Source organism: Echinops telfairi, unplaced genomic scaffold (genome assembly GCF_000313985.2).
Source record: "Echinops telfairi isolate 266 unplaced genomic scaffold, ASM31398v2 ScPeMD7_7424;HRSCAF=8462, whole genome shotgun sequence".
NCBI classification, from domain to species: domain Eukaryota; kingdom Metazoa; phylum Chordata; class Mammalia; order Afrosoricida; family Tenrecidae; genus Echinops; species Echinops telfairi.
In genome coordinates this window covers 27,527,688-27,543,247 of record NW_022111324.1, presented here as the reverse complement: position 1 = coordinate 27,543,247, position 15,560 = coordinate 27,527,688, and the positions used below count along the sequence as shown (strand labels likewise).

The window sequence follows — 15,560 nt, the reverse complement described above, 5'->3', positions numbered from 1 at the left end:
GAAAATGAGGATGGCGGCATATGCACAAATGTGCTTGACATGCTGGATGAATGTATGGATTGTGACAAGAAATGTAAGAACCCCCAATAAAAGTATTTTTTAAAAAAAAGAAAGATTTTTCCCTCCAGATTCCTTAGCCCTCAAACCTAAACAGTGGTCTGAGTGGTTTAAGGAAAAAGGAGGAAAGTGAACTGACTTTCCACTTCAAACAATAGCAAAAAAAAAAAAAAAAAAGACATAAAACATCTGTCTTCACAATCCTGAGATCAGAAGTAGTACATATGCCCAGCTAACACCACCACCTGCTCTAAAAATAATCACATTAGGAATTCCTGGATACAGCAAGAGAAAGGCGTGGAAAAAAACTCAAATTTGTAAAAGAGACCATGTTCATTAGTCAGAGATAGGTGCAATCCCTGAGGCTATGGCCCTTGGTCACTCTTCATTTCAGGAATTGACCTGTGATATAAAAGAAATAATAAAAACCAACCATGTTAAGGTCAGAACAGCAGCATTTACACAAGGACAAAGCTAAGGTTAACAAAGGCGGAAGAACAGAAAGGACACGGAGAAAGTGGAATACAGGATGATACATTGAAGCGATTACAAAGACTGAGTTGAAACAAAGTGTGTTTAATTATAGAATGTAAAACTAATGGTCTGCTCTGTAAACTTTCACCTAAATCACAAAGAAAAGCTTTTAAAAAATGGTGCTCTTATACAATCAACAAACGAGTCTGACAAACTCAAAAATCAGGACAAGGACCGCTTGTGTGTAATTTATTACTATTACAATGTACTTCGAGCTTTCATGCTTTAACAACGTATCTCAGTTCACATGTCTCATACGCTCCTTAAAGTCTCTTAGTCTACCTTACCTGAGGTGTTCGCTGTAATTCATACAAACTGAGTTCCCATGTTTTGCTTAAGGGCTGAGTTCCATTCGTCTGCACAGCCTGAGACATTGCTAGGAACAAAAGGGAGAAATTTTTTCAGTATTTCAAGTGATAATATACCTTGACAATGCTCTTTTGGAGAATTTGAAAATTTGAGAATAAAAAATAAGAACTGCATACTGGTTTCTCAAAAATGACAAATGAGAAAAAGCTAAAAAATCTTTCTATTTATAAATTTGAGCTACTTGGAAGCAAGAGACTATGCCTGAACTCTGCATGCTTGCCAGCTGACAAATAGAAAGTGCCTCAAGTGATGGAGAGTTATTGGTGAATATTCAGAGAAGTTTTCTTAAAGGAAACATATACAGAACATTGTCTAAAGCCCTTCTTAGAAAACTGAAGGTCATGGAACTTAGCACAAAACCACAGGACATTCCGGACTCTGCAGGACAGCAAACTAGTCCAATTTTGTCCAAGATGCAAAATTCTACTTTATACTACTTTAAACCACTGGTCATTCTGCCTCTAATTTCAAAGCTCCACTCCTAACACATCCCCAACCTAATAGTCAGTTCTAATTCTCAGAAGGTCTTCCTAATGCTGATGAGCCCCACAGTGCTGCTAAATATGAACCCTACATCTGCCTTCTGGAGGCAGAGGGGTTACATCCATTAACTTTTTACTATGATAGCCTGTCCAATATTTAGACTGTTATGATATTCCACCTGATTTTTCTTTCCTTGTGGCCCAATATCGTTTGTCTAATTTCCCCATTCAACTAGATCTCATCACCACCCTGATTCAACTCCTCTCCAAATGCCAGTTTGTCAGCAACAAAGTAACATAGGGCTTATTAGTGTTATTGTCTGCACACTGTTTTCAAACAGAAGTTGTGTGTTGTTTTCTTTTTTCCAGTTCAAACATAATGAACACTTGTTTGCCGTCAATTAAAATTCCAACGTATCCCACCCTCCATTTTCTACTATTATTTCTCAACCATCTAGCCTGATATGGCTTCTGGGTATTTTTATTTCTAAAGTTAGGGCTTACATCTATTTCCATTAAAATTAACTTTAGCAATCTGATCCACTGTTTGATCATCCTGTTAGGTTCTTTGTTACTGCTGTACATACACACATACATAAAACACAGCACTTGCTATTGGAATTTCCATCAATTCTGATTCTGTCATCTATTATTTTCAAGATTGGTCTTTGGCTCTTCTGAAAGTTATTTTTCCATTTCTCAGTAGCAATTCTAAAGTATTAGTTGCTGTCAAGTCAATTCCATCTCATGGTAACTGGCACTCTATTTTTTTTAAATCATTTTATTGGGGGCTCATACAATTCATCACAATCCATACATACATCAATTGTGTAAAGCACATTTGTACATTCGTTAACCTTATCATTCTCAAAATATTTGCTCTCCACGTAAGCATCAGCTCCTCATTTCCCCCCTCTCTTCCTGCTCATGATCCCTTGATAATTTATAAATTATTATTTTGTCCTATCTTACACTGTCCAATGTCTCCCTTCACCCCACTTTTCTGTTGTCCATCCCCTAGGGAGGAGGTTACATGTAGATCCTTGTAATCGGTTCCCTCTCTCTACCCCACTGGCACTCTATTCATAAAAATATTCTTTTCCCTTGTTTCTCTGACTAAAACAACATGTTAAATTTAAAATGTCTTGATTTTTTACCTAATTTAACCACACAATTTAATGGTTCAATAATCTTCAGAAGAGTTTTGTACAAATATGACCACATCGATTTTAGAACATTTTCTTCCTTCTTGTACTCATTGTTACTAGCTCCCCATTCCTGCCCTGCCCCCATAACCTCTACTGTCATACCCCTAAGGAACCATTAGTCCAGTTACTGTCTCTATAGATTTACCTATCCTAGATTTTATAAACATTAAAAAAGCAAATAAAGTATGAGAGAGAAAAAACCTCAACTAAAAAGAAAGCAGAAAACATTAATAATTACAACATTTTAAATGAGTTAAAGGGGAGACTCAAAGAGAAGGTGCCAAAATGTAACCTAACTGAATTTTGAATAATCTAATGCATTCTGCATGATAGCAAGGCTATTCACATCCATAGTCTTTCTTCAAAGGGCACACTCACCAGGGGCATAATCCACATCTATTTCCCCTTTGAGTTAGGGGAAAAGTGGGGGGAAAGCCTAAGGTATAGATCTCAAATTAATAGATCAGTCTAGTAATATTCAGACAGGGAGACGTTCTTAGTATGTCATTTTGGTAAAAACAACCTTAACCACGCAACTGAAATCTGACCCTTCCTTTTTACACATTATGCATTTCTTTTACAAACTCATCTGTGTTGCCCTTGAGTAGTTCAGGCTCACGGTGACTCCTGAGTACAGCAGAGATATACTCTAAAGAGAATCAGACCACCGGGTCTCTTTTCCTGTGAAGCACGGGGTGAGCTTGAACTGCTTATCTTTGGGTTAGCAGCACTTAACCATTGCACTACCAACCAGAACCCCTTCGTTTATGTCTACCCAAATTAAACCAATTCTCTAATATAAAACGAGATGACAACATTGAAATACCCAGCGTTTTCCAAACCAATTCAGGATAATTAAAGTTTACTGTGCCAACCTGGTCGATAAACACATGTGGAGTTAATTGATGGGCAGAGGGCTCAGTGAGCCTCGCCTTTCGAGTTCTCAGGTCTCTTGCTTTGTGATGGTCGGACCAGGGTAAAGCTGCCTTAGCCAGTTCCCTGCCTGCTTCAGCTGGTAAGGCTCACTTCCTGCAAGACATCCCCAAGGAGAAGCTGCATGGACCTAACCCCTTGCAACCCTGGATGTTGGAGCAGCCATGTGGAGACCCCTGCCAGCGCTGAGATGCTTACAAGTTCACTGATTCGGCTTTCCTCCTGCAGTCAGCGTCATTGCGTCTGTTTTGTGAGATGGAGGAGGACTTTGTGGATTGGTGAAGGACATATGGGTTAATGGGCTAATGTTGGACTTGTGGGCTTGGGCAGCGCTGGGTTGGGATATTTTCTTGATGTGCACTTAACCTTTATATAAAACTCTTTCTTACACATGAGTTTCTGTGGATTTGTTTCTCTAAAGTACCCAGACTAACACACCAATAAAGGGGTTTTTATAAGTTCCAATATTAAGATTAGGAAACACACTGTCCTATTTCTTTCATTTACAAAAGAACATGTAGAAGAAAATGAGTAAAACTAAAAAGAAATATAAGTGTTTGCCCATATTTACCTAGACAGGCTGGAAAGTTTAATAGCCATGCTAATGCTTCTACAATAAAATACATGATCTTTTTAAAGAAAAGGTATGACACTTAGGAACAATTTATATATCAAAAATAACCTTATCAGTTTGAATACAATAAGAGAAGATACTGTTTTAGTAAAATAATAAGTGAACTCTCAGAGCTGAAGATAAACTAAAAACATAATTGCATTTATTATATAGCCTGCTACACAACATAATTTTACCCTGTTACACAAAATAATTTGCTTAATGAGATGTTTTAACAAAATCTCAATGCAACTGACAAATATCTTGTTCAACCCCCTATTTTACTGAATGGAGATTTTAGTACCTATTTTTAAAATACTTGAAAAGGCTGAAAAAGCATCTAAACAGTTTTGTTCTTCCCCCCACTCTAAAACTAGTTTCTATTTAACAGACAGTAATAAGATAAATGAAAGAATTGACACCTATTTTTTCTGAAATGTTAATTTCATGTAAATTTTAAAATGTTGTTGCAATAAATATGTATTTTTCAAAGTGAGCTGTTAGGCATACAATGTCCACAAATAAAATTATTACTTTCACCATGTCACTATCTTGTCAGGCACTCAGGTGCACAAAGGTTCCGTTTGAAACAATGAATCGCTTAAGGACCTTTCATATTTGGTCCCTAGTTACTATCTCACCATATCGCTTAAACCATTAAATAATTTCCACTTCTCTCAAATATGCCGTAACATTTCATAATTCCATACCATATAAAAATAAATTGGTCTTCCTAGTGACCTCCCTACCACACGTGAATCTCACAAAAAGTGTCCAATGAGTGCTTACCCTTGAAGAAGCTAACCACGCCATTTTTGGTGCTCTCATATACCTCTACCCCCATCCCGCCAACTACTGCATTGGTTTTGTCAATGAAAGTATATTCTGTTTACCTAGCTCTGGTCCACTCTCACCAGACTATATGCAAGAATCTGTGGGTAATATAGTCCTGTCAAAATATGCTCAACATGTACCGATGGAGAACATTCCTCCCTATAGACACAGCAGAGAAGCCACTTACTTATAGTCCCTCCCCTAATCTTCCTAATCTTGTCTGCATCCTTCTCTTCCTCTGAATTACAATATTAATAATGTGTCAATTAGATAGATTAACACCTCATTTAAAAATTATTTATTATAAGCACTTTACATCTTGTAGGACTCCGTGTCATAGGACTCCTCATAATTCTTGGTCAGTTTTAATTTCCACACAGATGGCTCTTCCAAAATCTATCTTATCTCTTGCCCTCCCCTCCACTGATGTCAACTATTTGCTTGCGTGTGATTATATACTTTAGACCCTATAGACCAGTGTTTTCCCAAGTGGGCAACACCAGCCCTTGCGAGGGCACTGAACCAATCCAGGGGGCCTAAAAAAGAAGATACCCGATACTTCATCCTGGATTATGGGGAGGCACAGTAATTTTTTTTTTTCTGAAAAAGAGGCAGTAAGACAAAATTTGGGAACCTAAAACATGCTATAGACAGTACATTAATATTGTATTCCATCCGTAACCTTAACTTCAAGGATCCTACTCTTGGACCATCTCCATCTTTTCCAGTTACCCTACTACCTTTTCACTGTCCACTTCTCTTACATGCTCACTCCTTATTTTGTCCCACAGTCTGTCCGCATATACCTCTACCTCTATAGTAGCCTCCCCTTTTGTTGTACTCACTTATCACGTTCCTAACCTGGGTAATCCTAATTTGGTCCCCTGTACCCAAGCAGTTTAATGTGACTGTGTGTCAGGTGTATCATGGTGACTTTTAAATTTACCAACTTCAAAATGAGGGACTTATGGGTACAAAGGGTTAGGTGCCTATCTACTATCTGAAAGGTTAGCAGTGTGAACCCACCTAGAAGCACCTTAGAAGGCAGGCCTCGGCCTTGAAAATCTGGAGCGGTTCTACTCTGCACACATGGGCCACCATGAGTCAGAACTGCTGTAACAGCAATGATCTCAAATGAGTTCTTACTGCTGCCTCACAGCCTACCGCAATGTATATCATTTCCCTAGTTAACTCAGCGTTTCCCTACCTGTGGGTCACGACTCTTTTGACAGGGGTCGCCCAATTCATAGCAGTAGCAAAATTACAGTTATGAAGTAGCAACAAAAATAACTTTATGGTGGGGGGGGGTGTGTCACGACAACATGAGGAACTATATTGAAGGGTCATGGCATTAAGAAGTTTGAGAACCACTGCTGTCCTAGAATTATTTTTCTATACCTTCACCTCAGACTTCTAACACTACATAACCCCCACATTTTTAGTTAAGTCCCTCACTTTCTATTTTATCTAGAAAACAGAACAAGAGGCTTCCTATTCTTTCTACCATTAAATCTAGCAACCGACTAGCATCTGTACTTTAATAACCCTGTCTTCCCTCCTGGTATGAATGAATTGAAACAACATAAAGCCAAATTCTCTACTTGTCTTCAAGGGTGGAATGGGGTAGAATCCCATGTGAGGAAGGTTAAGTCTTTGTTACAGTTAAAAATTTGGAGGCAAAAATAGCTTATTTATACGCCAAGAAAGATTATCTTCAAAACAAAAGCAAAACTCCTCTGGCCCCATGTCACCCTCCATCTAGTGCCCTTTGATTTTGATCCATTTACAGAACACTCCTCAAAAGTTGTCTTTACTCTCCTCTTTCTCTGATGAACCTATTAACCTATGTAGCCAATGATCTCACAACTCCAACTGCTAAGGTCACCAATACATCCCTAATTGCCAGAGACTGTGGTGTGCCAGAAATTACTGTGTGGCCATGGACATTACATCTAACTCCTCTAAGACTTATTTTCCTCTATAGGCAAAAGAAGTACATAATTAAGTTAGAATACGGATACAGAATTACAGAGGAGCTCTGGGAATCTGAAGAGTAGGGGAAAGCTTTCAATAGTTAAGGAGCGCTGGTGGTGTAGTGACTAAGCACTCAGCTGCAAACTGAAAGGTAGGTGGTTCAAACCCACCAGTCAATACCAGAAATAAAGATGAGGCAGTCTGCTTCTATAAAGATTTATTCTCGTGAAAACCCCATGGGGGCAATTCTACCCTGTCCCAGATGGTAACTATGAGTAGGAGTCCACTCAACAACAATGTCTTGGTAGAGATAAAATTAAATCTTAAAAAACAATTAGTAAGCAATTACTACACTGGAATGAGAGTACAAAAGATGTGAGTTCTTAATCTGTCCTTAATTCCACAAGTCAAGAACTCTTATCTGTAACAGTAGTGGGAGTAGTGCCACCATGAGGATAGGGGGATGGTGGGAACCCATCACAAGATTGGATTATATAGCCACCCCATCCCCAGGAGGACAAATAACAGAATGGTAGGTGAAGGGAGACAATGGACAGTCTAAGACACTAAATAACAATAATAATATATAATTGATCAAGGATTCACGAGGGTGGGAAAGAGAGAAAAAAAGATGAGCTGATATCAAGGGTTCGAGTAGAAAGAAATTGTCTTGGAAATGTTGATACCAACTTATGCACAAGTGTGTTTAATACAATTGAATGATGGATTGTTTTAAGACTTGTAAGAGCCCCCCAATAAAATGATTAATTTTTTAAAATGTGGCTTTTTGTTTACAATTTTAAAGCTATCCACCAACTACTACTTTGAGGACTCTCATTCAGAATGGCTGGAGTATCTCAAATACGTGCACACTGCTTGAGCCTTTTGTCTTCAAAACCCCGCCATGTCCTAAATCAGTCTCATCTTAATCATGGATGAGTATTCCCAATATTTTGTGAAATCTAAGTAATTTTTCACACAACTTTTGCCACATATCTAAGCCAAGTTTCCTTTTCAATCCTAGTATTAGCTGTCTTTAGTTCTTTGTATACCTGTGTACCCTGACTTGTGAGTCTCTGAGAATTACGATGAAATAAAACTTTGAAATGTAAACTTTTCCTCTTTGGAGAAACATTGTCTTTTCTATACCATGCACCCTTCATCGGGATTGCCTGATGACACAGATTGTACAAAGTGCTGTCCAGACAACCTTAAGAAGGTAATAACCACAACAGTCCATTAGATCAGGGTTTGCTTTCTTGAGCAACATATTAGCCAGGAATCCTTCCAAAAGCTTCATGAGATTTGTGAGAGAAATCATTGTCCTTAACATAGAGACCCTGCCTTTCTTCTCTGGGGTCAATGATTAATAAGGTACTAACAGTTTTGATTATCCAATCAAGGGATTTACCCACCATTTTTATATGCATCACTAGATACCTGCTGTAATGATACTTTCTTTTGGGTGTCAGCATCCAAGCTGCAAATTTCTATTGGCAAAACTCCTGTCTCATATGCATTCTTACCATAACCTAATTATTGTGCTAGTTACTAACTAGATGGCACAATTTCTCCAAGGATGATTTAGAATACCATTGGCAAATGTAGCAGAATTTTGGACACCTCATAACATAATCTACCCAAGAAGATCTAGAAAAGTACCAAATACACAATGGCCAAGCCTTTTTTGACTGGGAACTGAGGCCTTGAAATGAAAATCTGACTCTAAAATAGCATTCCTTAATGGTTCTCAAATAAAAACCAAAAGAATAAAATAAAATATCCCTCAGATCATCAGATATGACATTCTCAAGTATCCAACATTATATACTGTTTTAACATCAACACCTGCCTATATTCCCTCTCTATTCTCTCCCCTAAAATTCCAAATGAATATCCTTTTCACAAGGTCATCCCTAATTTCCTCCAAGCCAAAGGCCTAAGAATACCTACTTGAAAGTGCTAGAATGGTAAGACAATAGAAATTTGAGTTAAGATATGGTTTAGAAACAAGCTTAACAGATGTAATAAAAGACTTTTCAAAACCTTAAAAAAAAAAAAACACCTAAGCTGACAATGGCTATAAAATGATTAAAAACAATTTGTATAACAAAAAAAAAAGTAACTAGAAAAGCATGGTTAATTGTTTTAATAAAGGTTAGGTTTTGAAAGTCTTTTGATTTTATATAGACAAACCTGATGCTTTTTTCTTTAAAAGGTGATTGAGCAAAATTCAAAGATTATAAGCAAGGAAGAAAGAATTGTGTCTAACATTACTAAATCAAGTAGCAAATCAAATAATCTTATATCTGCTCTACTTTCTTTTCAGAGCTTACTGAAAAAAATTAAGATGACCTGGTAATCTGGAAGTAGAAAGGCTATGCAGAAACAAGAATTTTCAAATCACTGGTGTGAGCACTGACATACTCTGGGGAACAGAACAAATTAACAGGTAAATTGTAATTACTTAGTTTCAGGAATGTATTTCTGGAGATGTAGACTGGTTAAATAATGCTATATAGGACAGCTATAAAGCATCTCTATGGAATTACACTGCCTACTTTTTACCTTTGATCAATATTCAATTGAGGATTGACAGCTGATGTCAGAATCTTATCTAGAGTCTTTACCACTGCAACAGTAGACATATAATAGCTCTTATAATCCTAGTCTGGGAGCCCTTGTGGCTTAGTAGTTATGAGATGAGCTGCTAACCACAGGTCTGCAATTCAAAACTCAAAACCACAGGCTGGCTCCACAGGAGAAAGATGCAGCTTTTCTACTCCCAGAAAGTTACAGTCTAAGAAACCCATCCATAGGGAGAGTCCCATAGGGTGGCTATGAGTCAGCATCAACTCTATGGCAGTGAGAACCCTAGAACAAGATAACAAGGGCTTTGTACATTGTTCCTTCTGATTTGGCTCTCTGCTGAGAATTTGCATTCCCCGTATATACTGAATCAGAATCTACATTTCAGCGAGATCCTCAGATATCCAATAACCCTAGTGGCACAGTGGGCTGTGCATTGAGCTGCTAGCCACAAGACAGCAGTTCTATCCTTCCCTGCTTGGTAAAGCAGAGAGGCAGAAAGAAAGAAGACCCTTGACCAGACGGGTTTACACAGTGGCTCCAACAATGAACTCAGACACAGAAATAATTGTGTGGGTGGCACAGGGCTGAGTGGTGTTTCGTTCTGTTATATAGAGAGTCACTATATGTCCAAACCAACTGATGGCACTAACAACTAAGGGAGGTGAAGAAGGCAGGAAAGCCAAACTGAGGGCAATGGAACCAGAACAGAACGGTGAAATGGTGACATGTCTACCACTAAGCATTATGTAAAGAAAGTGTTCAATAGACCTCTAATTTCCTATGTAAATTTTCACCAAAAAACAATACAATAGTATAATGAAACAACCAGGAAAAATCCCAATAAATTGAGTAGAACGCCCAAACAAGATCAAACAACCAATTCCAGCTTATAGCTACTCACCTCATAGGACAGAGTAGAACTGTTCTGATGATATCTGAGACGAAAACTTTAAAGGAGTACAAAGTTTCATCTGTGTCCTACATATCAGCTCATGGTTTAAAACTGCTGACCTGTAGTTAACAGCCCATTGAGTAACCCACTATACCACCAGGGTTCCATAAGGCCCTTAGATCCCAGTATGCATTTCAGGTGAGTGACCTGTCATATAATAGCATTAGGGGAGACTAATAAACAATGCCCTATATAATGCTGAAATTGTTGTTCATTTCTCATTTTCTGCCTAAGACTGAATTGAGTTCCCTTGTATTAGTATCCTTGTTTAAAGAATACTGTATATACTCATCTATAAGCCAAGTTTTTCAGCACATTTTTTTTGGCAGTTTTTGTGGTAAAATTAAGTGCCTCGACTAATATTCGGGTTGACTTATTCTCAAGTATATACAGTAAGAGAGATTATAATTAGCCCTGGAGTAATAACAACAAAAAAAGACCCTAGGTTCTGTGAATCACTGTAACGTCCCACAGAAACTCACAAAACTTTGAGGAATTATGGTAATCTCATTAGTGGTGGGTACTTTCAGTCTCAAATCCAAAGATCAGGCACGGGTGAACCAAACACAGGGTCCAAAGCCGGAAGTCAAATGTCCAAACGTCACAGCAGGTTATCTTGCTCCAATGAAGGCTCAGCCAGGAAATAGAGGTTTGGCTTTTTAAGTGAGCTGCTGTGTGGAGAACCATATGGTAGCACCATCATATATTTTAGGAAATCAGAGGGTGTTGTTGGGTTCAGATGTGCCCTAAGAAGCAAAGGGTATGGCTCAGCCCACACCCTCCACCAAGGTCAGCCTCAATCCCATGGAACCTTAGTCACAGGCATTAAAAGTCCTTATATGGCTAGAAGGGTCACATTAATTGACCGTTACTCACATGAAGAGTCTAATCCAAACAAAATGTGTTTTCTGTGATCTGTGGATGGCTGCAAACAAGTTTTCTCAGCAATATAATTGTCTGAGACTAAAACCAAATGCACTGTCCTTGAACAGATGGCAACTCATAGCAACACTTAGGACAGAGCAGAAAGCCTTGTCTGGTAGTTCCAAGCAGCTAACCTTGTGGTTAACAGCCCAAGGAGCAACCATTGCACCGCAAGGGTTCCTTGTTTTAGGCTAGTTATTCCCCAATCACTGAAGTTTCACAACAAATTTACAGAAATGCTTTCCCACATAAGCAACCATTTTTAGGCGATTCCAGCATTTTAAGGAAAGCTGGGAAGACGAAAACAGCACAATAATGCATACTGAAATCCAGTTTATCCAACACCATTTGTGAAGTAGGCTGTCTTTCTCCCACTGGATACTTTTAGGTCCTTTGTCAAAGACTAGTTGCCTGTAGGCTGATGCATTTGTTATTTCTAGGTTTTCTGTTCTGATCCATTGGTCTACGTATGTCTCCTACCAGTACCCGACTGTTTTGACTACTGAGACTATGTAGTAGGTTTTTAGGTCAGGCAGTGCTAGAACCTACTACGTACTTGGTTCTTCTTTGTAAGATGTTCTTTGCTTATCTTGGGTCTTTTGCCTAGCCATATAAAATTGGTCATTAGTTTTTCCATTTCTTTAAAGAATGTATCTGGGGTTTGGATTGGTATTACATTCTATCTGTAGATTTTTTTAGGTAGTAGTGACATTTTCCCAATATTAAGTCTGCCTATCTACAACCTGGGATAGTCTTCCATTTATGTAGGTCATTTTCAGTTTCTTGTAGTAATGTTCTGCAGTTTTTTCTCTGTACAGATCTTTTGTTTATTCCTATGTTTTTTCCTATGTATTTCATCTTTTGTGTGGTAACTGTAAATGGTATTGCTTTCTGAATGTATTTTTCATCGTTCTCTTCACTGGCATACAGGAATCCAACTGGAAATCACAGAATTCTTTGGAGCTTTAGAAACACAACCTTGAGAAGTACACACACCTAGATGGAGGGTATGTTGACAAACTCACATTTGTGACAATTTTGTTTAGCAAAGGTTTCTATGACTTTAGAGCAAAACTTTTTTTTACTTACTACTTTTGTGTAAGTACACAAACACCATAGTTTTTTTGTTTTGAGAACGTTTGTAGAGCAAAATGTTTAGTGCGGCTCTGACTTAAGTAACAACAAAAAACCCTAATTCAAACACTTAATTGTATTAGTGCTTATGATGTTTAGTCCTACACATCATGTTTCAACTAATATGTGTCCATCTTTTTTCAATCTTGCCAAACTCCTTCTCATGTAGAATATTTTCACTAGCTTGCTTTTCTACCTGGAAGGGAATATTCTCTTCCCTTCCCAAGATTTTTTGCATTCAACAACTTGTGCCTGCAGGGTTGGGCTTTCTGACCAAAGAAATCTAGAATTTTGATCAAGACAAGCCTGGAAAACCATAAAAATGGAATAGGTAGTAAACAGTAAAAATATATGCTTCTTCAGAGTTCTGTATGAGTTAGCTTTGGGGGGGTGGGAGAGGCCTTGAAATCTGGGCTATGGAGATATTCCAGGGGTTGTTAGATCCTTCCTCTAGAAACATTTATTTACATGATGTAGAATCAGAACCTCGGATCCTTCCCCTTCTGGTCCCAAGGAAAACTTGTTTATTCTGGGAGCAAAGGTTTCTCTCCCTCTTAAGAGGAAAGATTCCTAATGCTGGGGGTTCCTCCCCAAACAGACCTTGTGACACCTGGGGTGGCACCCTCTCTCACACTACGCCCTGGGAGAAGAGCTGGGGTAAATGGAAGCAGATGTAATTACTACTATGAGCAATAATTATCTTTCCCTGCCCCAGAAAGCATGTGTTCACGCTCATGATAAATAATAAAAATGGATACTCCTAACATACAGATTTTGTTTCTATTATCTTTTTAAATTCAGGCTTTCAGGAAATAATAATAATAAAGTTTTTTAAATGAATGTTTATTTTCCTACAACAAAAATTCACTCAATTCCCAACTAACATACTAAAAGTTTTATTAGAACTTTTGTCCAGGAAAAGCATCGTACTTAAGTTAGCTTCTGAAATATAGGGGAAAATATATTTGTATACTAGGTTCAAATATTCTTCTGGTTAATATTTTAAAGACTAGTGACTTAACAACATGTGATCACACTTCTTGCAAAGAAAGATTCATTTAAACAGAGCAATAAGGAATTGCCTAAAATGCCATTTCTATATCACCTCTAAGGTATAATCATCATATAGGCACAACAAAAGGCAAGTCTATAGATGTTAGATTTTGGTAGGAGGAAATCTGAAAAGGCAATAGTAATATAGGTTCCCATTCTACTACTTGAGATCCCCAAACCCTGAAATACCCTGACTGGGCCATATATTTGTACCCAGACCTTTTTTCCTAGTTTCCCTGAGATGGAAAATAGCACCCCTAAAAAACCATAATTGCTCAAGAGGAAGGTTATGGAATTTATTTTAGGAATACCCTATTGTTATAGTACAGAAAATGCAAGTTAGGAAACATGGTAAGTGATCTCTGAAACTGGATCGGCTTGGGATGCATTCTAATTCTGGCAGTTACTAGCTGTGAACCCACAGGCCAATTCCTCAACCTTTCAGAGGCTTTCTCTTTTTAAAATCAGCAGTGTTAAAAAAGTTCAAAGTCCTTACAAAATAGAGGTGGTCGTGTAAAGTGCCTGTCACATTTCATAAGTGATAACCAGAAAACTGAGAGGATGTCAACATTGATTTATGTCATTAATATTCTTCTTTCTTAGCCCTGCAAAAGGCCAGGAAAAAAGTACTTTGCCACTACTTAATTCAACAAAAATGTTATGGTAACCCATATACTAATCCCCTTTTCAAGGGGAAAATGTTATTTTAGAAAAGAAAATCCTGAAAGTGCAAGATTGTTGTTAGCTTTCTGGACTAACTTCATGGGAGCAAATGAGGTGTGTGGGACAGGGGAGGAAACACTCACTAGAACTGATGATTACACAACTCATTTTAAAAACCCTTAGGGGAGGGTGTTCTAAAAGTGACTGTGGTAATGATTGTACAACTCCTCTTGATATGACTGAATAATTGAATTGTGATATGTTGACTAAGTGCCAACAAAACTGTTGGGAGTGGGGGATGATTGCTCTTTTTGCCTCATATGCTGGAGAACCAATAGGTATGCTAATTCAAGACTTACTGGATAACAACAAAAACTGCCAGAAGGGGCAGAATATTCTATCAATCCTGGAGGTTTAAAGTAAAAAGAGAAACAGTTGGGGTTTTTTTGGCTCAAAAACCAAAAGAAATTTGTAGTTTCTTAAACAGCAGGTGGGGTGGCGGATGCTTAGCATGGCATACAGAAGGGCAACTTAAATCAGATTCACAACATAGCCTGTCGGAGACAGTCAAATGGATGTCTACTGGACATGCCAACACCCCACTACACAAACACACATAATCTTTAAGGGATTAAGACAGTATAGTCTAGATGCACTGGTATCTGGCTATTACTTGATCAGTATGGACAAAGTATAGAGAATTTATCTGGTCTTCATCCTTTGGTCGGACCCTTCCATAAACCAGTCACAATTGAAACCCTAGCAAGTGCCGGATTATGAGTTCCTAACCCAAATCCTAGACAAGAGACTCAAATACAGTCAAAGGAATGCATATTAAATAATAGATATGCAAGCTATAGAGTTAGCATTCTATTGTAAAATATTAAGGGTTCTGAACTTTAGTGATAAGAAAACCATAAGGGAGCCTCCATATTGGGTAAAATGACCTTAACCTCTCCATAAAGGAGCTTTAAAATACAACTAGCCTTAAGATAAAATCTCAGAGGGTCAATACAGTGAACCCTCGTTTATCGCGGTTAATCGGTTCTAGACCCTATTATGATAAATGAAATTCCGCGAAGTAGGATTCCTTATTTGTAAATCAAATATTTTCGTAGCATAGAGGACATGAAAAAACACCCTTTAGTCACCATTACACTCATATTACCCAATTTATTAAACGAAAAAGGGAAAATACAGTAAAACATTTTGGACGTTACAATTATCATTTATTATTT

General features: G+C 37.9%; 1 protein-coding gene across 1 annotated transcript in view; it reads right to left on the bottom strand.

Moving 5' to 3' along the window:
• RNF2 (ring finger protein 2) overlaps nt 1-15,560 on the bottom strand; it is a 50,530-nt gene that overhangs the window by 10,235 nt on the left and 24,735 nt on the right. The window contains exon 2 of the mRNA XM_004706673.2: nt 879-967. Within this exon, the coding sequence (XP_004706730.1) occupies nt 879-965 (87 nt within the window). The 5' untranslated portion in view covers nt 966-967. The remainder of the gene's footprint in view (nt 1-878; nt 968-15,560) is intronic.